We start from the raw sequence: 25,138 nt of genomic DNA on the forward strand, positions 1-25,138 counted from the left end.
TTATAATTACGAAATATTAGAACCAACTTAAATGTTCAATAGTAGGGGGATAGTTAATAAATTATTCAGTAACTATATAAATGGAATATAATCAGCCATTTAAAGTCCTGTTTGTAAAGCGTACTTTAATGGTAAGAAAAATATTAATGAGGACAAAAGTAGGATGTAAACCTATTTACACATATAATTGAGAGACAGAAATAGATATCTGCATATCTCAAGTAGTCTTCTTTGGGCAAAGGGTTTACTTTTTTTTTTTTTTTTTTTACACTTCCTATATTTCCCAGAAGTTCTACAATATGAATATAACGTCTTTTTAATCAGAAAAGCATTATTTGAAAAAAAATATTCGGGAGAAAGGAAGTGCCTTAATTAAATCCAGATCTTTTAAAATGTTAAATAAAAATTTTAAGGTAGTGTTACAAATAGGATTTATATTACTATTTTAGCAAGTGAATGAATAAGTTAGGTGGATTGCCAGGAAGTTACTGATGTAAGAAAAGAACAGCAAACCACTGTGGGTGATACTCACTTTTTTCTGGTAGTTATAAATAAACCAAAAATTTTCTAAACTGGGAGGTAATAAGTTGGAAATTTCTAAAGGTGCTTGATTTGCACTACCTGTTTTTACATAGTGTCTATATTTTACAAGTGAAGAAAGCTAAAAATTTCAAGTAGAAAGAGAATTTGTTTCTAAATACCTCTTGAGGTTTTGGTGTTTCTGGAAAAGATTTAATAATTGCTGGAAATGAGTACAAGATTGATTTACTTTGAAGAATGATTTTTTTTTTTTTAAGAGATTTTTTTCTTTTTTTTTTTTTTTTTTTAATTTTTTTTTCAACGTTTATTTTGGGGACAGAAAGAGACAGAGCATGAACGGGGGAGGGGCAGAGAGAGAGGGAGACGCAGAATCGGAAACAGGCTCTAGGCTCTGAGCCATCAGCCCAGAGCCTGACGCGGGGCTCGAACTCACAGACCGCGAGATCGTGACCTGGCTGAAGTCGGACGCTTAACCGACTGCGCCACCCAGGCGCCCCTTAAAGAGATTTCTTGATCAGCATTCTGCTTTAATTGGGACTTTTGAGATGGATTGTTTGACTTTTACTTAAATTTAAATATTTTATGATTAGACAGATAATATATAACATTTTGGATATGCTTATGAAACATTGAACCCTGCATTTTATTTTACAGTGTAGCTCTCGCAATATATTACCACATCAAAAACAGGTATGTGGATGATTAATTTTGTGCTAAAAACATTACACGTTATCTTCTACTATGTTTTTTCTCTCTTTTTTTTTCCCTATTATGTCTACTTGCTTCAGCCTTTATATTCTCTAGTCATGTTTTCTTGGAATTTCTAGAGTTAGTACAATTTACCAAAACTTCCCAGGTAAGTGCCAAACTGCTTCTCAATCAGAGGAAACCAAATGGGTGCTTGTGTTTGAAGTCAGCAAAACAGAACACATCTTGATAATGCTCAGCTTTCCTCTTCACTCTTGATTTCCTGTATAATTAGTTTAAACATTCTTTTATAAAAATTATTTTCAAAATTTACTATGTGCAACTTCAACATGAGAAAAAAATGCTTATAGTTTTAAATCAGTAGAATAAATTATGGTGTAAATTTAGGTATAAACTATTTTAATGTAGTAGAATCCTTCTCTCTGATATAAGTGAATCTGGAGACAATTTAGTTAATTTAAAGTCAGTTGAAACAGGAAATCATAGAAAAATCATTCTAAAAATTTACTTTAAACATCTTATCTCAACATAAAATGTGTAAAAAGTACATTCATTGCCATATTTTTATGCAGCGTCAAAACTTTTGCTTTGAGTCTGGGGCGTTGGTTAGAGTACCAAAGTGACTTTATTTTATAAGCCACACCTGTAATTCATCCTTTCCATATTTGTTTAAGTCAATAGTGACAAAACTTAAGACATTTCTAAAATAATTTGAGTGTAGAATCTTTCAGGTTATGACCACACATAATCTACAACAAATTTATTTTTAGTGATAACTTTTTATTGGGTGTTTCCAAAGCATTCCTTCTTTATTTTCATAAGAACAAAGCCACTCTCATTGCAGTCATATTTCATTGATTGATATTTAACATTGTCATATGTTACATGAATATAACAAGTACAACTGGTGTGAACCAATTCTGGGAACAAGCACAGCCACCTCATGGTTAGCATGGCTCTCAGTGAGGGGAGCCACATCATCGTCAGTCTGCTTTACAAGGGGGACATTGGAGAGCTGTGGTAAGTCAGAGAAGTGGAGCTTTCATGACAGAGTGTGTAATGAATGAACAATGTCATGGGAAAACACAAATACCTGGAAGCAAACACTTGGAAAGGTGTTCTCTGCAGTGACCTTTTTCAGTACTGTAATTGTGACTCCAAGTTCTTTCTGGTGCTTGAGAATTTTGGATGTAAGAACTTAGAAAATGGAGCATAGTGGAACTTTGAACCTTGCCCAGAATAACTTATCAGTGAAAGTACAGATTTGGTCTTGCTGCCTGTTTCTAAGATAACAGTTCAGACTTTTAAACATTTAAGTCTTACATAACACTATAATACCACTAGTGAAACTTGAATGTGTTCTCAAACCACTTTTGCATTAGCATCTCTCTGTAAGTGATTTCTCAGTTCTTAGACTGTTGTGCATCTCAAAGTTAATTTGTAGCCACAGCTGACAGTAATAAAAACCATCTTTATTAAGCATTTACTCTGGCTACCCTGGTTGCTATTTATATGCATTATCTCATTTAGTTTATAAAACAGTTCCGTGAGGTGATACTGATATTATCTCCATTTATCTTAGTAAAGAAACTAAGGCACAGAGAAATAATTTGCTTAAGAGTGCAAAGCTAATAAATTGGGGAATTGGGGATTGAACCTAAGCAATATACTGAGACCTTAAATCGTATAATCTACTGGGGTAATGGTGATAAAATGGAACAAAAGTTAGTGAGTAGAAGTGGAGAAAATCCAACTAAAAAAAGCGAGCGTTTGTGAACAGGCATGATAAGCCCACAGATTGTAACCTGAAGGCCTTTGGAAAGAGGTGGCATGACTATGCAGACTTTTTCCTGATAAATCATATTGGGCTAACCTCTGGAACTGGTGATAGATCCAGTAGCTTGTTTGAGAGGGTGCTGCTCAGCTGGGATACATAGCTTTCAATAAAAGAGAGAGGAAAATCCATTTTCTCAGAGGAGTCAGTTTTTTTCCCAGAGTCATTTTAGCTTAAATTCTTATTCCTTATTTTATATTTTTGATCCTGTATTTTCATTTTTAAAGTTACTTCTGGTGAATATTTCTCTAGAATGCTGAATAGCTTTTTAGGGTCTCTCATTCATCAGAAATATTGAACAGGAGTGAACTGCCCAAGGAAATGGGATGCAGGGTCAGGCTTTGTCACACAGCCCCTTGAAGATCTTGCAGAGGCTGTTAGTGAGATGAGGGACCAACTGATTCTTACTAGCCGGGTCGTTATAAAAGAAGTGTAACTGGGTGCACCCAGAAGGAGCTGTCTTTATGTTTTCAGACCCTGTTAGCAGGTCCTGCCTAGTTGAACCTTTCTTTTACTTAGGCTTATCTAGATCTTTGTTGCCTGTCTTCCTGTAGGCTAGTGAAAATGAGCACAGGTATGAATGCCCAAAGCTTTAAAAATAATTTCTGTTGTGTAAACATAGTAATGAAAACAGAGTTGTTCTGTTAAGCTCTTTCTTTCTGTTTTATTTTTATACAGACAGCAAATTTGTAGAGCAGAAATTATGTGTTTGCTACAAAGGGTATATGTTAGGGACAGGTCTGTACCCTTCTGATATTCACAAGCCTAATCAGCATTGGAAGCACAGACTGTGGAAATTATATGATGTTACTAAAAGCAGTGGTTTCCAAATTTGCTTTTTAAAGAATAGTTTTTAGGCCGAAGGCAAGTGACATAAAACAGATGAAAGTAGAGCTGTTGCTGGTGAAGTATGGTTGGTGTCTACAGAGCCCCACTCAAAGCACTGTGCCTACAGGGAAAGCCATCACTTTAAATGGCATTTACTGGCCCTGGTAACAACGAGCCATTCTTTTATAGGTTTATAGGTTACTGAATTAAGCTTTTCTACATGTCACCTCTTGTTTTTCAATGTAAAATTTTGAAACTCTTAATTAACAAAGTGTTTAAGTTGCATGTTGTGAAAACTTCAAATTAGTTTCTAGGACACACTGAATGTTCATTTTTGCCCTTGAACTTCTTTCCTATCACCTACAACATAGTAATGGTTTAAGCATATCCATCAGCCTTTGCTCAGAAAGATGTTTAAAGAAGTTTATCACTTGCTTAGATTTGGTTCATTTGAAAACTCAGAAAATGAAAATCTAGATTTTTTTTTTACCTTAGGTTAATTCAATTAAATGTGGTTTAATTTATTTCATAGACTTTATTTCATAGACTGCTCAAACAAAAATGATTAAATATTGTACATAAGAAAAATTATTGCTCATGGGTAGCCAATAGCATCTCCTACATTTAACACTGACTTCAGTTTCTTAAAACACATTAAATCAAAATATATTTTTATTTTATTTTGAATGACATTCTTATAGAAAGTAAACTCCATTTTCTTTTATTTTCCCTACCAGGGACCCAGATGGAAGGATGCTCTTAGATATTTTTGATGAAAACCTTCACCCTCTTTCGGTAATCTCCACCTTCTGATGTTGTTTAATTATTTCTCTTTTGTTTTTATTGGGTGGCCAGTCATCTGAAAACATTTCCTTCCCCAGAAATCCGAAGTGCCACCAGATTATGACAAACACAACCCAGAGCAGAAGCAGATTTACCGGTTTGTTCGGACACTGTTCAGTGCTGCTCAGCTGACGGCTGAATGTGCCATTGTCACCCTGGTGAGTGCCTTCACGATGACACAACCATTCTGTAGTCCACTGGGGTGGGGTGCAAGCAGGGGATCTCACCAGGTGCCCTAGGGAAACCACATCTTTGCCTTCAAGATTGTCTTTTTTTTTTTTTCTTCTGGGAGAGTAGAGAATGGATCTCCCAATAGAGGGAGTGAAGTCTGTTCCACAGTCCCCACCTAAAGTCAGTGGTAAAATCACCTTCAGAGCCAGTAAATGTCAAAATGTTAAATGCAGGTAAGTAAAACCTTGGGCTAAAGAGAAATAAGAAGAACTAAAGCCACTCACTTCCTGCTAACATCCAGGTTTCCTGTTGTTGATTCCCTACAAAGGTTTTAATGACATGAATTAGAGATGAAGAACATATACATCCTATATGAATGCCTGCTATATATTACTGTCTTCTCTTTTGTGATTTTTGTGATAATAATGCATCTGTAAGATATTCAAAGACAACTTGGAGGTAATCTGCACTTTAAGACTCAAATAAGAGATAAATATCTATATTCTTACTTAGATTCTTAAAACTTTAGGGGCTATTTAGGTCAGCTCTCATTTGGGAAATAGATTTGACAGTGGAACCCATTCTCACTGACCTTTATGTTGTGTGCAACTCAGATAAGAAGTTAGCTCTGCCTGTGAATGAGCCATACCAGAGGAAGATCAGAATGCCATTCCCTGTTGTTTCTGAGAAGAGATTATTGTCTAATAGAAAGTTTGCAGGCCACCCAAGGACCTTTTGTATCTCTGCCACACTAAGAGCTTTGTGCCCTTCAGCTGATTCAACAGTAAACCTGTTTGTTTATTCATTCATTTGTTCATCCATTTGTTTGTTCACTCTTTCTCTCACTAAACTTGCACCTACTGGGTAAAACGGACATTCATTAAGTAATTGCTGGGTGATTTAGAATGATTCTACGTTCTTCTGTCATATCTGAGAAGTATATTTATTGCTTAGCCTTCTTCCTCCAAAGGATTTCAAGTTCTTAAAAAACAAACTGCAGGGAAACAGGGTTGAAATTGTTGAAAAGGGAAATGGCGATGAAGAGAAAAGATGGGTAGGAAAACCAGATGAAACCATGGATGAGGTTAGTACTAAACTTCATACCATGAAAAAGATTTATCTTGAAGCTGCTGAGATGGAATGTGGTGGGCATATTTTACGTTTAATTCCTACGAAAATTATGACCTGACTCTGACTCGATTGTTAAGAGAAGCCTAGTGTCCTGTGGAGGACACAGGACTGAGATCTTAATCCCTGCTGCTTCCCCAGTTTAGCCCAGATGTTGCGAGAACATCTAAAGTGTTCTCCCCCAGAGGGTCATGGGGACAATTAGTTAGTTCATGTCTTTAGAGTACTGTAGGAGTGGTACATTTTTATTGGTAATTGTAACTACTGACATCTTCACTCGTCCTGTTAGATAAACTGGTGGCTTAGCAGGAGATTAGCTTGTACTGGGGTCTTGATAGTTACAGTTCAAAGATGAGCAGCTTTGGGGTCCCACATAGTGGGCACAGCACTGCAGACTGATTCTCTTGTGACTGAGAGTCAGCCTGCACACCTGTGGGCAGAAGGCAGATAGATGCATGCTCTGGGCAAGACCCTTGTATGATAATTCTTCCCTTCTCTGTGTCCCTTGGAATTAGAAGTAGCCATTTAGAACAGGTTCAGTCTAGAGTTGACAGAGATGCATTAATCTCTACTTTTCTCCTGGGCATTCTCTTGGCGTCTTGGCATGCCACCCAGGAGGAGGTGGGTGGTAGGGGAAGGACAATAGTTCTCTCGTCCTGCTGCCCACGAAGAACAGAACTGCAGCCTCCCTGTGGTAAGAGAGCTTCCAGGACCTTCAAATACCCAGAATGGAGTTATAACTCAAAGCAGATATTTCATAGCTTCATTAACTTTGTTTTAGAAGAGTAACAATAACTAAATATCACTGAATATATTTTTTTAGCCTTGCAGAATATTCTAAAAGCTCTGTTATTGATACTGACACATTTTAAAAAAGAGGATGAGGTAATTGATATTGCACCTTGATGATCTGTGATGTTTTCACATAAGGGCACTGTGTAATATTCTCAACAACAGCTGTGGAAAGCTGGGGTTGGGTAGAAGGCTATGGTGCCCAACTGCCCCTCCATACAGCCCATCCTTTCCCTCAGGACTTACTGCAGCTGGGTTATACTTAGAGCCATGAACAATCTTTTCAGTCCCCTGTGTGGTACCTGGATAACAAACCATAGCTCCCTGTCTAAGCCAAGGATTTTGATTATGAGGATGAGAAGCCCACACAAAGAGGCTAAGGCAGGAGATTTATTGGAAGGCTCAGGAGTCCCATACATGCCTGTCCTCGCCCTGTAATGAGATCAACAGCAGGTTCCTTTCTCTGGGGCTGTCTCTTCTTGCCTCTGCTCCACCCTTTGGGTCTACCAGTATTAAATTCCAGGCTGCCTTCTGTTCAGATGGACGTGGCCGGAAAGTAGCTGGCCTAACCCTGACTCTCCGTCACTTTTTCACTTAAGGCCCAACACTGGCTAATTGAACCTCTGGTGTTTAGTTTAGATTTTGGAGAGGGGATGAATTTTGATGGCCTTCATCAGTGATTGGCTCAGTTCCTTTGAAAGGGACCCAGGGCTCTGTCCTGAGCCATTGTTTTTCTCACTGTGTACTTTCCTTTGCTCAAAATCTCTGGTGCTTCCTCATCTTTCTCTGAGGATGACAAAGAGAAGGCCCTTACATGACCTGTAGCAAGATTAGGCCACCTCTCAGCTCAGCTCAGCTGCTACCACTCTTCCTATCTGGGCCTCTTGGTCTTTCCTGCATATACCAGTACTTGCCTTAGGACTTGGGCACGTGACACCATCTGGGCCTAGAATCCTCTTTGAAGGATGTGCACGTGGTGCCTCCCTGCCTTTCTTGAAGTCTTTGCTCAAAGGGTAGTTCTATAACCTGCTTCCTCCCCGACTCCCCAACATTCCCTTCTCATCATTTCCTGCTTTCTTTTTCTTCATAGCACTTATCACCAGTTAACATTCTTTAGGTTTTACTCATTTATCTTATTTTGTTTGTAAGTTTTATGATTAAGATTTTTAAAAAAATCTTTTTGTCTTTCTTGTTCACTACAATGTGACCAGCATCTGGAACACAGCCAGGTATCTAATAAATATTTATTAAATGTCAGAGTAAGTATAGTAATAACTACCTACTGCTGAAGTAAATAAAAGTGGTATTGATGTACCTCACACTTTGCCTGAAACACAGGGAGCATTCAGTAGCTATTTGCTGTAGTCTTCCCGTACCCCGGGCGTTTTATAACTTTAACTCCTATTCTGCTGTTTCACTGCTTACGTTATTAAGGTAAGCTTTCTGAAGGGAGGGTGGCAAAGTCTTTAGCTCTGGAGACATTGCCCAGCCAAGCCTCTGACTGAGTGTTGTCTACAAGAATGGTTCTATCTAGAGAGTGGCAGTGATGGGTTATGGGAGGGAGAGAGGAAGCCATTTGGAGAAATGTCTATTCAGATTCTTTGCCCATTTTTAAATTGGATTGTCTTTGTATTATTGAATTCTAAGAGTTCTTTATATGTTCTGGCTTACAAGTCCCTTGTCACGTAATGATTCACAAGTATTTTCTCCTATTATCTTGTTGTCATTTCACTTTCTTAAAGGTATCATTTACAACATAGGTTTTCATTTTCATAAAGCCCAATTTATATATATATTTTTGTTTTATCTTTTGTGCTTTTGGTGTTGTATCTAAGACACCATTGAAGAGCTCAGGGTGATATGATTTACTCCTGTATTTTCTTTTAGGAGTTACGTCATTTTAAGGCTTATGATAATTTTAAGGCATTTAGGTATATGATCCATTTTTAACTCGTTTTTGTGAGGTAGGGGTCCAAATTCATTCTTTTGCTGTGGATATCCAGTTTTCCCCTTGCCATTTGTTGAATTCCACTTTCCTCGTTGAATTGTTTTGTCACTGTTGTCAAAAATCAGTCATAAATGTGCAAGTTTATTTCTGGATTTTCAGTTTTATTCCATTGATCTGTATTTCCTTATGTCCATACCACACTGTCTTGATTACCATACCTTTGTAGTTGAAGTCAGAAAGTAAGACTGTCCCAACTATGTTCCTCTCCTTCAAGATTTTTTGGGCTGTTCTGTGACCCTTACATTTCCATATGAATTTTAAAGTTAGCTTGTTAAATTTCCGCAAAACAAACAAACAAAACCATCTAGGGTTTTGACAGGGACTGCATTGAATACATAGATCAATTTTGGAAATATTTTAGGCCAACACTAGCAAGTCTTACTATCCATGAACATGGGGTGTCTTTTCATTTAGATTTTCTTCAGTTTCATTCACCAGTTTTATAGTTTTCAGTGCATAAGTCTTATACTTTAATTTATTCCTAGGTATTTAATGCTGTTTCATGCAATTCCTAAGTAGAATTGTTTTCTTAATTTCATTTTCAGATTGTTTGTTGCTAGTGTATAGGAATAGAATTTAATTTTGTAAATTGATCTTATATCCTCCCACAATGTTGAACTCCTTTTAGTTCTAATAGTGTTTTATTAGATTCCTTAGAATTTTATACATGCAAGATCATGTCATTTGCAAACTTTACTTCTTCTGTTCCAGGCTGGATGCTTTTTATTCGTTTTTCTGGCATATTTGCCTTGGCTAGACCTCTAGCTTATTGTTGAATAAAAGTGGTGAGAGTGCACATCCTTGTTTTATTCATGACCTAACAGGGAAAGGGAAAGCTTTCAGTCTTTTTCTGTTAAATATGATGTTATTTTTATGGATGCTTTTTGTCAAATTGAGGAAGTTCCCTTCTTTTCCTAATTTTGTGGAGTGTTTTTTTTCTTAAAAGAGTATTTGATTCTGTCAAATGCTTTTTCTGCATGTACTGAGATCATGTGATTTTTGTTCTTTATTGATATGTTAAAATCAACCTTGCATTCTTGGGATAAATTATCCCACTTGGTTGTGGTATATAATTATTTTTATGTGTTGCTGGATTTGGTTTGCTGGTATTTTGTTGAGGATTTTTTCATCTCTATTTGTAGCAGATAGTGTTCTTTGATTTTCTTGTGATCTCTTTGGTTTGGAATCAGTGTAATACTGACTTTCTGAGTTAGGAAGCATTCCTTCTTCTGTTTTTCTGAAGAGTTTGAGGTTTGGTATTAATTCTTATTTCAGTGTTTGTTAGAATTCACCACTGAAGCCATTGGTCAGGATTTTTCTTTCTTGGAAGTTTTTATATTAGGAATTCCATCTCTTTCCTTATAGGTCTGTTCCAGTTAACCTATTTCTTCTTCAGTCAGTTTGTGTCTTTCTAGGAATTTGTTTCATAACTTAATCCAATTTGTTGGATAACAGTTGTGTATAGTATTCTCTTAAAATTCTTTTTAGTTCTGTAAAATCTGTCGCAATGCCTCATTTTGTTTCTGCTCTTACTAATTTCAGTCTTCTTTTTTTCTTGGTCTGACTAAAGGTTTATCAATTTTAGTGATCTTTCTAAAGAACCAACATTCAGTTTTATTGATTTTCTATTTTTCTATTCTCCATTTCATTTATTTCCTCTCTATATTAATTCCTTCCTACTGCTTGCTTTAGTTTTAGTTTGCTCTTCTTTTTCTTCTAGTTTCTTACAGATATTCTTTAGAAATCAATTGTATATTATTTCACTTGGTAGAGAATTAAAATACCCAAGTGGGAGTTAACCAAAGAAATTATAGCTTATGGTGGAAGGTTAGTTATTGATTTGAGATACTCCTTTTTTAATATAGGAATTTAATAAATTTCCCCCTAAGTTTCATTGCATATATTTTGGTAGGTTGTTTGGTATGTTAATTTTTATAGATATATTTTCTTGAGTAAGGTTTTATTTCAGATATATAGAAAAATTGTGAAGATAGTACAGAGTTCCCATATATCTCACACCCAGTTTATTACATCTATAATATTATATAACATCCAGAAACATTATTATTGGCTTAATATTTGTATGATATTTTGTTCCAGTTAAGGAACTGATACTGAAACATTATTAACTAAAGTTCATGCTTTATTCAGATTTCCTTAGTTTTTACCCATTGTCCCTTTTCTTTTCCAGGATCGCATCCAGAATACCACAGTACATTCAGTTGTCATGTCTCCTTAGGCTCCTCTTGTCTGTAATTATTTCTCAGATTTTCCTTGTTCTTTTTTTTTTAAGTTTTTATTTTAATTCCAGTTAATTAATCTATAGTATTATAGTGGTTTCAGGTGTACAATATAGTGATTCAGCAATTCCATACATCATTAAGTGCTCATCATGGTAGGTGCACTCCTTAATCCCCGTCACCTGTTTCACCCAGCACCCCTCCTCTGTGGGAACCATCAGTTTGTTCTCTATAATTAAGAGTCTGTTTCTTGGTTTGTCTCTCTCTTTTTTCCCTTTGCTCATTTGTTTTGTTTCTTAAATTCCACATATGAGTGGAATCATATGGTATTTGTCTTTTTCTGACTGACCTATTTTGCTTAGCATTATACTCTCAGGCTCCATCCATGTTATTGCAAAGGGCAAGATTTCATTCTTTTTTATGGCTGAATAATATCTCATTGTATACACACACATATACATGCAATATATATATATATATATATATATATACACACACATACATACACACAATACACATATATATGCCATATATATATATATATATATATATATATATATGTACACACACACACACACACACACACACACACCACATCATCTTTATTCATCAATCAAGGGGCACTAGGCTGCTTCCATAATTTGGCTATTGTAAATAATGCTGCAATAAAGTTTGGGGTGCATGTATCTCTTTGAATTAGTGTTTTGTATGCTTTGGGTATGCAGTAGTGTGATGGCAGGATCATAGGGTATTTCTATTTTTAACACTTTGAGGAACCTCTATACTGTTTTCCACATCGGCTGCACCAGTTTGCATTCCCACCAACAAGGGCATGAGTGTTCCTTTTTCTCTACATCCTTGCCAACACCTGTTGATTCCGGTATTGTTGATTTCAGCTATTCTGACAGGTTTAAGTTGGTACCTCAATGCGGCTTTGATTTGCATTCCCCTGATGGTAGGTGATGATGAGCATCTTTTCATGTGTCTATTGGCCATCTGTATGTCTTTTTTGGAGAAATGTCTGTTCATGTCTTCTCTCCATTTTTTGATTGGAGTATTTGGTTTTGGGTTTGAAGTTTTTCTAAGTTCTTTATATATTTTTGATACTAACCCTTTATCAGATATGCCACTTGCAAATATTTTCTCCCATTGTGTAGGTTGCCTTTTAGTTTTGTTGATAGTTTCCTTTACTGTGTGGAAGCTTTTTATTTTGATGTAGTCCCAAGAGTTTATTTTTGGTTTTGTTTTCCTTGACTCAGGAGGCATATCTTAAAAAAAAAAAAAAAAAAAAGAATTGCTATGCCTGATGTGAAAGAAGTTACTGTCTGTGTTCTCTTGTAAGATTTTTATGGTTTTAGGTCTTTAATACATTTTGAGTTTATTTTTGTGTATAGTGTAAGAAAGTGGCCCTGTTTCATTCTTTTGCATGTGGTTGTCCAGTTTCCCAACACCATTTATTGGAGAGACTGTCTTTTTCCCACTGCATATTCTTTCCTGCTTTGTTGAAGATTAATTGACGATATAATTGTGGGTTTATTTCTGGGTCTTCTGTTCCGTTGATCTATGTGTCTTTGTGTGTGTGTGTGTGTGTGTGTGTGTGTGTGTGTGCGCGCGCGCGCCAGTGCCATGCTGTTTTGATTAGTACAGCTTTGTAATATAACTTGGAGTCTAGAATTGTGATGCTTCCACCTTTACTCTTCTTTTCCACGATTGCTTTGGCTATTTGGGGTCTTCTGTGTTTCCATACAAATTTTAGGATTGTTTGTTCTAGTTCTGTGAAAAATGCTGTTGATATTTTGATAGGGACTGCATTAAATATGTAAATTACTTTGGATAGTATAGACATGTAACAATATTTGTGCTTGCAACCATGAGCATGGAACGTCTTCCCATTTCTTTGTGTCATCTTCAGTTTCTTTCATTTCTTCAGTTTCTTTATAGTTTTCAGAGTAGGGGTGTTTTACCTCTTTGGGTAGGTTTATTCCTGAGTATCTTACTATTTTTGGTGCAGTTGTAAATGGGATTTTTAATTTCTCTTTCTGCTGGTTCCTTCTTGGTATGTAGAAATACAATACAAATTTCGGTACATTGATTTTGTACCCTGTGGCTTTACTGAATTTGTTGTTTATCAGTTCTAGCAGTTTTTTGGTGGAGTCTTTGAGGTTTTCTGTATATAGATAGTATCATGTCATCTGCAAAAAGTGTAAGTTTTACTTCTTCCTTACCGATTTGGATGCCTTTTATTTCTTTTTGTTGTCTGATTGCTGTGGCTAGGACTTCTAGTATTATGTAGAATAAACATGAGAATGATGTTCTTGTTTTGTACCTGACCTTAGGGGAAAAGCTGAGGGTGATGTTAGCTGCAGGTTTTTCATATGTGGTCTTCGTTATGTTGAGGTTTGTTGAGGGTTTTTAATCATGACTTGAAATGATCATTTAAGTTTTATCCTTCCTTTTACTAATGTAATGTGTCACATTGATTGATGTGCAAATATTGAACTACCCTTGCTTCCCAGGAATAAATATCACTTGATTGTGGTGAGTGATTTTTTTAATGTATTGTTGGAGTTAGTTTGCTGATATTTTGTTAAGGAGTCTATGTTCATCTGTGTTCATCAGAGATACTGGCCTGTAGTTCTTTTTGTGTGTGTTGTCTGTATCTAGTTTTGGTAATCAGAGTAATGTTGGTCTCCTAGAATTAATTTGGAATCTTTCCTTTTTCTTCTTCTTCTTCTTCTTCTTCTTCTTCTTCTTCTTCTTCTTCTTCTTCTTCCTTGTGGGGGGTGGGGATTAGTTCAAAAAGAATAGATATTAACTCTTCTTTAAATGTTTGATAGAATTCACCTGTGAAGCCATCTGGTCCTGAACTTTTGTTTCTTGGGAGTTTTTACTGATTCAGTTTCATTGCTGATAATTGGTCTGTTCAAATTTTCTACTTCTTTTGTTTCAGTTTTGGGAGGTTATACATTTCTAGGAATTTATCCATTTCTTCTACATTGTCCAGTTTGTTAGCTTTATAATATTTCACAATATTCTCTTATAATTCTTTATATTTTTGTGGTGTTGGTTATTGTTTCTCCTTTTTCATTTCTGAATATGAGTCTTTCTCACTGTTTTTTTTTGGGGGGGGGTGGGGTGCATCTGGCTAAAGGTATATCAATTTTGTTGATCTTTTCAAAGAACCAGTTCCTAGGTTCATTGATCTGTTCTGTTGTTTTTTAGTGTCTATTGCATTTATTTCTACTCTAATCTTTATTATTTGGTTCTTCGTATTGTTTTGGGGTTTTATTTGTACGTGTTTTTCTAGTTCCTTTAGGTGTAAATTTAAGTTGTTTATTTGAGGGTTTTCTTGCTACTTGAGGTAGGTTTGTATTGCTATAAACTTCCCTCTTAGAACAACTTTTGCTGCATCCCAGATATTTTAGATCATTGTATTTTCAAATTCATTTATCTTCATGTATTTTTTTTATTTCCTCTTTGATTTCTTGGTTGACCCATTCATTGTCTACTAACCTGTTTTAACTTCTATTCTTTCCAGAACATTTCTTGTCGTTGATTTCTAATTTCATAATGCTGTGGTTAGAAAAGATGCTCTTAATGGTGCGGAGCCTGCTTCAGATCCTTTGTCTCCCTCTCTCTCTGCCCCTCCCCTGCTCATCTCTCTCTCTCTCAGAAATACACATTAGGAAAAAAAAAAGATGCATGTATGACTTTGATCTTTTTTAATTTGTTGAGACTTGTTTTGTGGCGTCATGTATGATCTATTCAGGAGAATGTTCCATGTGCACTTGAATGTGTATTCTGCTGTTTTAGGATGGAATATTCTGAATATATCTGTTAGATTCATCTGGTCCAATATTGCATTTAAAGCTAGTTTCCATGTTGATTTTTTGTTTAGATGATTTACCAATTGCTGTGAGTGGGGTATTAAAATCCTCTATTGTTATTACTGTTGATTACTTCCTTTATGTTTGTTATTAGCTGCTTTATGTGTTTGGGTTCTCCCATGTATGGTCCGTAAATATTAACAATTGTTATATTTTCTTGTTGGATTTTTTTCCCTTTATAAATGTGTCCTCTTTTGTTTTTTGTTACCACCTTTGTTTTAAATTCCATTTTGTCCTATGTAAGTATTTCTACCTTGGCTTTCTTTTCACTCTATTTGCATGATAAGTACTTTTCCATCCCTTCACTTTCAATCTGCATATGTTGTTAGGTCTGAAATGAGTTTCTTGTAGACAGTGTATAGATGGGTCTTGGTTTTTTATCCATTCTGTCACCCTGTGTCCTTGGACTGGAGTGTGTAGGCCATTTACATTCAAAGTAATTACTGAAAGTTACATACTTACTGCCATTACTTGTTTTATGGTTGTTTTTGTGGTTCTTCTCTTTTCCTTTCTTTTACTCTCTTTGCTCAATTTATCGGCTTTCTTTTGTGATATGGATTTCTTTTGTGTGTTGGATTTCTTTCTCTATTTTTTGCATGTCTATTACCAGTTTTTGATTTATGGTTACCATTAGATTTGTATATAACATCTTCTGCATATAGCAGTCTGTATGAAGTTGATCATCACTTAAGTTTGAACCCATTCTTTACTTTCCCTGTTATATTTTAGGTATATGGTGTCATACTTTACATCCTTTTGTGAATCCCTTGATTGATTTTTATAAATATACTTAATTTACTGCTTTTTGTGCTGCCATTTTTTAATTTAATTTAATTTAATTTTTATTATTATTTTTTTTTACTTTTGCTTATGGTCTTTCTTTTCCATTCAAAACAATCCCCTTAGTCCCCTTTAACATTTCTTGGAGGGCTGGTTTAGTGGTCATGAATTCCTTTAACTTCTGTTTGTCTGGGAAACTCATTATCTCTCCCTCTATTCTGAATGATAGTCTTGCTGGATGGAGTATTCTTGGCTGCAGGTTGTTTCCTTTCAGCACTTTGATTATATCATTCCACTCCCTTGTGGCCTGCAGAATTTCTGCTAAAAAGTCTACTGATAGCCTAATGGGGTTTCCCTATATGTAGCAGTCTTTGTTCTCTTGTTGCTTTTCACATTCTCTCTTTATTACTACTTTTTGCCATTTTAATTACTGTGTGTCTTGGTCTAGATCTCTGAGTTGATTTTGCTGAGGGCTCTCTATGCCTCCTGGATCTGGATTTCTGTTTCCGTCCCCAGATTCAAGAAGTTTTCAGCTATTATTTCTTCAAATAAATTTTCTGCCCTCTTTTTCTCTCTCTTCTCTTTCTGGGATCTTTATAATGCAGTGTTATTATGCTTGATGTTGTCACTGAATTCCCCATACCTATTTTCATTTTTTTGTTATTTTTTTCTCTCCTGTTCAGCTTGATTACTTTCCATTACTCTGTCCTCTTGTTGCTCATCAGTTCTACTTTCTCCAGTCTACTATTTGTTCCATCTTGTGTATTTTCAATTTCAGTTACTGAGTTTTTCATTTCTGATTGGTTTTTTTTTTTTCTTTATGTTTTCTGTCTCTTTGTTGAGGGTTTCACTGAAGTCCTGCATGCTTTTCTGAAGTCCAGTGAATATCTTTATGAACGTTATTTTCAATTTTCTATCATGCTTATTATCTGTTTTCTTTGGGTCTCTTGATATGATTTTGTCCTGGTCTTTCATTTGGGACGTATTCTTCTGTCTCCTCATTTTGTCTCTCTGTGTCTGTTTCTATGTATTAGGAAAGTACATCTACATTTCCTGCTGTTGAAAATAGTGGCCTTTTGAAGAAGAGGTCCTGTAGTGCCCTGAAGTGCAATGTCCTCTGTCACCAGAATCTGGCGCTTCAGGGGTATCTCCCATGTGTGTTTTGTGTGCCCTGCTGTTGTGGCTAAGCCGCTTTTGCCTTCAGTCTAGTTGTCTACAATGGCTCTCTTTGCCTGTTTTGGAAAGGCTTAGTCCCTGTGTTGTTAGTGCGCTAGTCTGGGACTGCCTTGGGCTTGAGTTGAGTCAGACTAAACATTTGCCAGAGATGTAGTAGCACCGAACAGCAGCGGGCTTTCCCTGTTTTGTTGCCAGAGACATTTTTGTTGGTGGAGGGGGGGGACCTGCAGTCATACCAGATGTCTGCCCTCAGCCCACTCCTGGGGCCACAGTTGAACTGGTATGTGTGACTATCTTCCCTGTTCCTGGGTCAGCAGTCACTTTGGGGTTGTGCTAGTCCTGGTTGGGGCTCTTTGCATACTGCCAGACCTCATTAGAGAGGACAAGATGGCAGGAGAACACAGGTGCAGACAACCATTGTTAGCAAGGTTTGTGCTGGTCCGCTAAGGTAGGGGACCTAAGCCTCGGGGACTGAGGCCTGCCAGGTTGGAGAGGGTAGATTTGCAGAAGCACCTGGGCTCAGGACATGCAGTATTAGCAAGGTTTGCTTGGGTCTGTTGTGGGAGGACATCTGGAGCAGAGGCCTGGCTGGAGGTGGCATGTCCGCAGGAGAATGTGGAAGTGTGGGGCACACCGTGAGCAAGTTAGGTGGAGAATGTTTGCACTGTGCGGTTCCAGCAGGTGTCCATGTGTTTATGCTGGGGAGCACAGGAGGGAAATGCCACCCTCCCTCGGCTCCTTTGTTCCTGGAGAAGTCTCCCAAGGATCTCTGCCCTCCGGACATGCTTGAGGTTAGTAAACAAATCTTCCACCCCTATGCCCCAGGCATTTTTCATACTGCAATTATTATGCTGTTATTTTCCATGGGGCTGTTTACTGTGCTGTTTAAAGGGCAGAGACTCGGTTTCCTTTCACTCCCCTGCTCTCCCAGAGCTGAACCCACTGATTTTGAAGGTGGTGTTAAACCCCACTGATTGTAAGAAGTTGGAAAATTCAGCCCCTCTTGTTTTCAAAGCCCAGTGTTACTGGGGTTTGTCTTCCCCTGTGAGTTCCGCCTGCAAGCTCCCTGGTGTGAGGTTCTGTTTCTCTCCCCTCTCTATGCCCACATGCCCCTCCCTCCTGGGGACAGTCCTACAAGTCCATTTGGCTCCCAACCGCATCTCTGCCCTTGCTATCCTCTTGATGTGTCCTCTTGTCTACATTTAGCTGTTGAAAGTTTGGTCTGCCAGTCTTCAGGTTGTTTTCTGGGTTATTTATGCTGATGTGGGTGTTAACCTAGTTGTATCCATGGGAGGAGGTTAGCTTAGGGTCCTCCTACCCCATCTTCCTTGGGAGTTCTAGATTAACTCTTTAAAATAGGATTGGAATAATTTCAGTATCATCAAGATTTTGATATATATGTATTTGTATTTGCTTTTTATTCCTCCCCCATGCCTTTGAACAGTTTTGTTGTGTGTGATCAACTGAATACTCTGTAACTCTAATTGCTCACTAACCTATATTTTCTAGAGACTCCTTAGGATAGTCCTCATGAATTTAAATCTGAAAATTTAATTGAGCAAGAATGTCCTATTAGCAATGAATAGTCTAGGAATATTGTTTAGGAAATATCAATTATTATTTTACTTGGCAGAGAATTAAAATACCCAGCTGGGAGTTTAGTAAAGAAATTGCAGCTGACCCTTGAATATGGCCTTACTGACAAGTTCTGCTAAATTACATGCTATTAAGTGGAGCTTATTATGAATGCCTCATCTCCTAACATAACAACCTGCTTCCCTTGGTAATGGAGTGTATTGTAATATCTAATTCCTTTAGTTAGACCTAATGGAAGATCAGACATGGAATGATATTTTTTAGGTTCTTTTTTAGCATTAAATTTATTTTTGGAGAATTTGTATTTCAACCAAGTTCCTTTTTTTCCCCCCTAAATTTTTATTTAAATTCTAGTTAGTTAACATATAGTTAGCATATATTGGTTCCAGGAGTAGAATTTAGTGATTCATCACTTACATATTAACACCCAGTGCTCATCAATAACAAGTGCCCTCCCTTTTTTTTTTTAAAGTTTGTTTTTGAGAGAGCACAAGTGGGGGAGGGGCAGAGAGAGAGGAAGACAGAATCCGAAGCAGGCTGCAGGCTCTGAGCTGACAAGTGCCCTCTTTAATAACTATCATGCATTTCAGCCCACCCCCTCACCTCCCTCCATCAACCCTCAATTTGTTTTCTATTGTTAAGAGTCTCTTATGGTTTGCTTCCTTCTCTCTTTTTTCCCACTTCCCCTGTGTTCATCTGTTTTGTTTCTTAAATTCCACATATAGGTGAAATCCTATGGTATTTGTCTTCCTCTGACTTATTTCGCTTAGCATAATACCCTCTAGTTGTATCCAGGTTGTTGCAAATGGCAAAATTTCATTCTTTTTGATGGCTGAGTAGTAGATTGTATATACAGACCACATCTTTATCCATTCATCAGTCAACAGACATTTGGGCTCTGGGGTGCATGTACCCCTTTCAATCTGTATTTTTGTATCCTTTGGGTAACTACCTAGTAGTGGAGTTGCTGGGTTGTAGGGTAGTTCTATTTTTAAGTTTTTGAGGAACCTCCATACTGTTTTCCAGAGTGGCTATAGCAGTTTGCATTCCCATCAGCAATGTAACAGGGTTCCCCTTTCTCCTTAGCGTTAAATATTATCTTAAATATCATCTAGCATACTTATTAATGTCTACCAACTATGGTATAAAGTAAGTAAGAAGAAAATTGAGTGGCCACCCATTTGCACTGAGCTAGTGAGAATCTGTTTCAGTGGGGAGCTAGGAGAGATTTGCTTACTTTATCTATGGACAGGAGTAGAGTCTTAGGGTGTAGGGTGAATGTTGTTTCACAACCTCCTTTTTCTCATGCTTTAAAAATCTGGAAGCTTAGTTAGGTCCAGTCTTAGTTTTCTGCTCTTAGTTCACTTTTATTACACATTTTATGATTCTACTTTTTAATTCTTTTGAGTATAGTTGACACACTATGTTACATTAGTGTCAAGTGTACAACATAATGATTTGACAAGTTTATACATTATGCTATGCCCACTGCAAGTGTAGCTCCTCTTGATGGAAAATGAAAAGAGTTAGTTGTCAGCCTTAAAATACACAATCTGGGGTCCCAAGGACAGACAGAATCTGGCTGAAATTCTGCTTGACCTGGCCTCGATCTTTACCTGAAGAATTAATTTTCACACAAATAAAAGTCACGATCTAAACATTAGCTCACTCATTTTGTTCATTTAATATAATCAATGCCATTAAAAACTAAAATCTTCAAAAATTGAAAAGATCATTGAGCTCTATTCAATCACCTACTTGTTTTCACCAGTAGTTGTCACAGCGAAATGCTATGTCATGCTACTGTTCAGTGAGAGAGATTTGGAAGCTCCCACAAAGGTCCATAGGATGCAGTTAGAATGCCATGTTTTGTGACTTCCTGGGGCTTACTTGAAAGCCTTTTTGACTTTCTGCACTTGGCACAGCAGAGTGGACCCTGTCTCCCTGGGGCTGTGTCCTCTGAACTTCCTTGTTCACCACTGCACCTCTCTTACAAACCAAGCACTCAGTTTTACCTTTAAGTCCACTCTGCCTTCATAAATGCAGTTCCCTTTCTTGTGATTATTTTCTTCCCTAAATCTCCTACACTAAAATGTACCCTCCTGTTGCTTTATTCCAGAGCCAAAGCTCTTCTGTAGATGCTATTCCTTATTCTGCAGGATGATGTGTCTGTTAAGCAAGCAGCCTGAGGTCACACCCTGTCCGAGCATTGTGCTAGATTCTGGGCACACAGTGGGAATGAGATGCAGTCCTTGTCCTCTGGGAATTTGTGGCTTACTAGGTGGAGAGACTGGTGAGGCAACTACATATGCTATACTGAGAAAAACACAGCAATGGGAGTGAATGGGAGGGTCACCCAAACTAATTTGGGGTAAGTCAAAGTAGACTTGACCTGTAATGGTTTCCTATTTTATTACTTTCAGTACATTTAGGACTGGATTTCTTCTTAACAGTTTATTGGCTATTTTGTCTTTGGGATTTGAAATATGTTAGTAATTTCGTCTCATGATTTTGTCTTTTAGTATAGTGCCCCTCATCTGTTCTGAGGAATACCTGGTATCTGAGATGACCTATAAGAATCTAGGTTTTTAAGATTTAAAAAATTATTTTTTCATTAATAAAGCACTAAAAACAGAACAGTAACCTTTCTAAAGCAAAAGAACCATTGTTCATCTATTTACTCATTCAGCAAACATTTGAGTGCCAGCCACCACCCCATCTTGGCAAAACTCCTATTTCAGTGGAAGAGAAAACATTCTGAACCCTCCTCCAAACTTCCCAGACAATTGACCAGTACAAACTGGCAAAAGAAGCCATGACTTCTGCTGCTTTGGAGGAAGCATATGACTCTCCTCTGCCTGTGATTTAGGGATCAAGAGAACCACAGGAGACTCTGTGGAGGAGCTGCGAGCTGATGGTCTGACTTTTCTTGATCGGCCTGGAGTTTTGCTTCCATTAAGGATCATTTCTTCCTCTTTCCCTCCCTTCTTCTCTTTCTCCCCACTCCTTCTCTTGCCCTCTTTCCCTCTCTCTCCCTATTCTCCCTCCTGTTTCACCCCTTCGCCTCCCCTGCTCCTCTCTACCCACACAGGCACTGCCTGAAGTGTTTTCACATCTTTAATTTTATTTTTCACTGTGAAAGGGACCACTTCCGTTTCTTTCTTTAACACCTGTGTAATATTGTAAGCCTAATTCAGCACTTAGAAACACCTAGGTTTGTTTTGTAGCTTCTTCTTCAAAGTATACACATCTTAAGCACAGAACATTGTAGATTTTACTTCTTCGCTGCTCCTTCACCCTCTCTCCAGATGTTAAAACAGGAGGGGCTCTTAAGGCTCTGACCTGGCCCTTTTTTTTCCTCTCTCCTAAGCTGTATCCCCAGGTCATCGTATCCATGCTTAATTCTGTTTTGTGTGTCACAGACACTCGCATTTCTTATCTGAATGCTGTTTCCTTTGAACTTTACAAAGGCGAGTGCACTTCCTGCACGGATGGCATCCTCTGGGGTGTCTCAGACATAAAACGTCCACCTGTAACTGCCTTTCCCCCACGAGGGCTCCCCATCTCAGGAAGCCTCGAAGTCTCCTACAGCAGCCCCACCTTCTTGGTTATTGGGGTCACTGGACTCGGGGATAGGACTGTCGGCTCCACTGCCATGTCCCCAGTGAAAAAAGCCAGAACAAAAAGACAAGTATTGAATGATTCCTAGAGTAGTCAGATTCATGGAGACAAAGTAGAATAGTGGTTGCCAAAGGCTGGGGGGAGGGGGAACAGGGAGTTGTTTAGTAGGTAGAGTTTTAATTTAGGATGGTGAAAAAGCTCTGGAAATACAGATGGCTGGTGATTTTACAACAGTGTGAATGTACTTAGTGCTACAGTACTGTACACTTAAAAATGGTTAAGTGGTAAATTTTATGTATATTTTAGCACAATAATAAAAAATAGGTTTATCAACATTGTATTTAGATCTACACTTGCCTCAAAATAAAAAGTTTACATATAGAAACATAAGTTTGTTCCATTTACATTGTTCATTGAAATTTATATTGTTTTTGTTGAATTTATATTGATATCATAGCTGATAGAGTAAGAAATTAACCTGTGGTACCTGGAATTTGCTCCTACCTTAGAGTCTTTTAAGATACAGCTACATCCACACTGTTCAATTACAGCATGTGTCTGTTTTACATTAGACTAGCTGAGCTCTTTGACTCTTTAAAAATAAGTATGATCAGATGATATATTTGTTTAAAGGCTGGTGAAACGGAGTCCGTTTTAGAATTTATGTGTGCTAGCAGGTAGGACAAAACAGCTCAAGTCCTTTACTTCTGGCATTTTCATGTCTTCCCAGGTATACCTTGAAAGACTTTTAACATACGCAGAGATAGACATCTGTCCGGCCAACTGGAAGCGGATTGTTCTAGGGGCGATCCTTTTGGCCTCCAAGGTTTGGGATGACCAGGCTGTGTGGAATGTGGATTACTGCCAGATCCTGAAAGACATTACGGTGGAGGACATGTGAGTGTGTGTATTGGGGTTGGGGAGTGAGGCACAGTTTGGGTAGGAACCACATCCCTTCTGAATAGTCTGTATGGTATGGAGTGAGTGAATTTGACTAAATGTCTCTTGTGAGTGGGCACAACAAGGACACACTTGTGGAATATTACATGCAAAAACCTGTACTCCACTTCATTGGGGATCATGAGCAGGCACTGGTTACACTTTTTGATTTTGTAAAACTAATTTCTGAAACTGTATTTATATTCTAGGCAAACATTCCTTTACCTTAATTTTAGAAGGTGTAGACTAGGGCGCTTAGGTCGACTTCGACTCAGGTTATGATCTCATGGCTCATGAGTTTGAGCCCTACGTTGAGCTTCTGCTATCAGCGTAGAGCCTGCTTTGGATAGTCTGTCTCCCTCTCTGCCCCTCCCCCACCCTCTCTCTCAAAAATAAAATTTAAAATAATAAAATAAATAAATAAGACAGGTGTTGACTAATGCCGTAAGCTGTGATGGATTTTGTTCTGGCTCTGTATCTCACTGCAGACCAATAACAGTGCTCCATACCAACAGCCTAACCCAAAAAGCAGAAGAGCTAAAATACTATCTGTTTCTATTTAGTTTCAGAGAGAATTTGCAAGTTCAGTTGCTTAAAAACAGCGTTTTGTTCATGAGCCCTTTCATATGTCTCATTTGGGCTGCATTTCTCCTCCAGCTGGTCTCAGAGCCCCAGCTCAGTGAAGTGTCACAAGCTTTGAGGGTGGGGGGCATCCACTCCCACAGCTCTCAGGGCAGCGTTAGGATTTCCCAGATGATTCAGTCCATAGATTGAGGTGAGGATTGTTAACAGGAGACCTGCAGGCCTATAATCTGGGATTTCTGGGATCTGGGAATACAGGAAATAGATTTAAAGCCTCTTAGAGAAGAAAGGAGCTGTTCTGTAAAACAATCAGGATGAACTGTTTACAGTTCCTTATGGTTTTTAGGCATTTCTGACACTCTTCTTGCTGAAAGTCTTCTCATGTTCGTTCAGCTTCCTTGAGAAAGCTTTAGGCTGGAGGAGGTTCCCAGCTGTGTCAGGCTACCTCCATTCCCTAGACCCAATAATCCTGGAGATGCGGAACCCTCACGGTTCCATTGTGGGGGTGTCATGTGGACATATCACCACCTAGCGCCCTTCTTGCCTCTGGTTACTGATTTGATGGCACCTCATTTTTGTGGTACCCTGTGAAGCACACTTGTTTATATTCGTAGGTCTTTTGTTGCAGAGCTTATTTCTGCTATAGACCTAAAAACTCCTTCCTGTGTCTCTAATTCTTATAAAAAGTAAGAAAAGTCTAAATAAGTTTTTGATAGTAAGGAAAATTAATCTTGATTCTATTTCAATGTGTAAACAGCTACTAAAGTAATTGTTATTCAGACCACAAAGGAGGGTGCAAGGTGGTAAGAAGTGCTGACTTGTTTCCTTTATTGGGAGTTACTCTCTCAACTTCTTGACATCATTTGACACTGGATTGTGTGCTGTGGGAATGACGTCATGGTTGTCATTTTCTTGTTTGTGCTGATGATGTATGTATAAGGGAGGAAAAACTTTCCCTTCTTCCCTTGTTAGGTTGTTTGGTCTGATAATTAAATTGATGTAAGACAAATAAACAGGAGAAAAACACATTCTATTTTGCACATATGGGAGCCCCATAAAAATATGGGACTCACAGGCAGTCAGGCAAGTGAGACTTGTATGCCATCCTGAGCTAAGGAATGGGATAAGGGCCTAGGACCTCAATGGGGAGGAGGGCAGTTCACAGGAAGATAAAAAGAGCAGATGCTTGGTAATCACATGTTTGCCCTGCCATGGCCATGCAGGCTTTTCCTTCCAGGACAGTGAGCCTCAGTAAGGGCTGGTGGTGGCCTGCCTTTCTCTCCCAGAGCAGAGGAGTGGGAAAGGAGGAGCCAAAAGGAGAACCCACACACTTGGTGTGTTCTTGGGGAAGTCACTTTAAAGAATGAGAAATGAAAGATACAGGTCTAGAAATCTGTTCCCTAATGCAGTTGTATTTTTAGGCGTACTCGGAACGCTTTGTGTGTTGTAAGGGAGCACATATGCC

General features: G+C 37.9%; 1 protein-coding gene across 6 annotated transcripts in view; it reads left to right on the plus strand.

The window, feature by feature from the left end:
- CCNY (cyclin Y) overlaps positions 1 to 25,138 on the plus strand; it is a 317,495-nt gene that overhangs the window by 278,757 nt on the left and 13,600 nt on the right. For all 6 annotated transcript variants that reach the window (XM_019834206.3, XM_045061122.1, XM_019834207.3 and 3 more), the window contains 4 exons: positions 1,195 to 1,230; positions 4,648 to 4,705; positions 4,792 to 4,911; positions 22,883 to 23,049. In XM_019834206.3, the coding sequence (XP_019689765.1) occupies positions 1,195 to 1,230; positions 4,648 to 4,705; positions 4,792 to 4,911; positions 22,883 to 23,049 (381 nt within the window). The remainder of the gene's footprint in view (positions 1 to 1,194; positions 1,231 to 4,647; positions 4,706 to 4,791; positions 4,912 to 22,882; positions 23,050 to 25,138) is intronic.

Source organism: Felis catus, chromosome B4 (genome assembly GCF_018350175.1).
Source record: "Felis catus isolate Fca126 chromosome B4, F.catus_Fca126_mat1.0, whole genome shotgun sequence".
NCBI classification, from domain to species: domain Eukaryota; kingdom Metazoa; phylum Chordata; class Mammalia; order Carnivora; family Felidae; genus Felis; species Felis catus.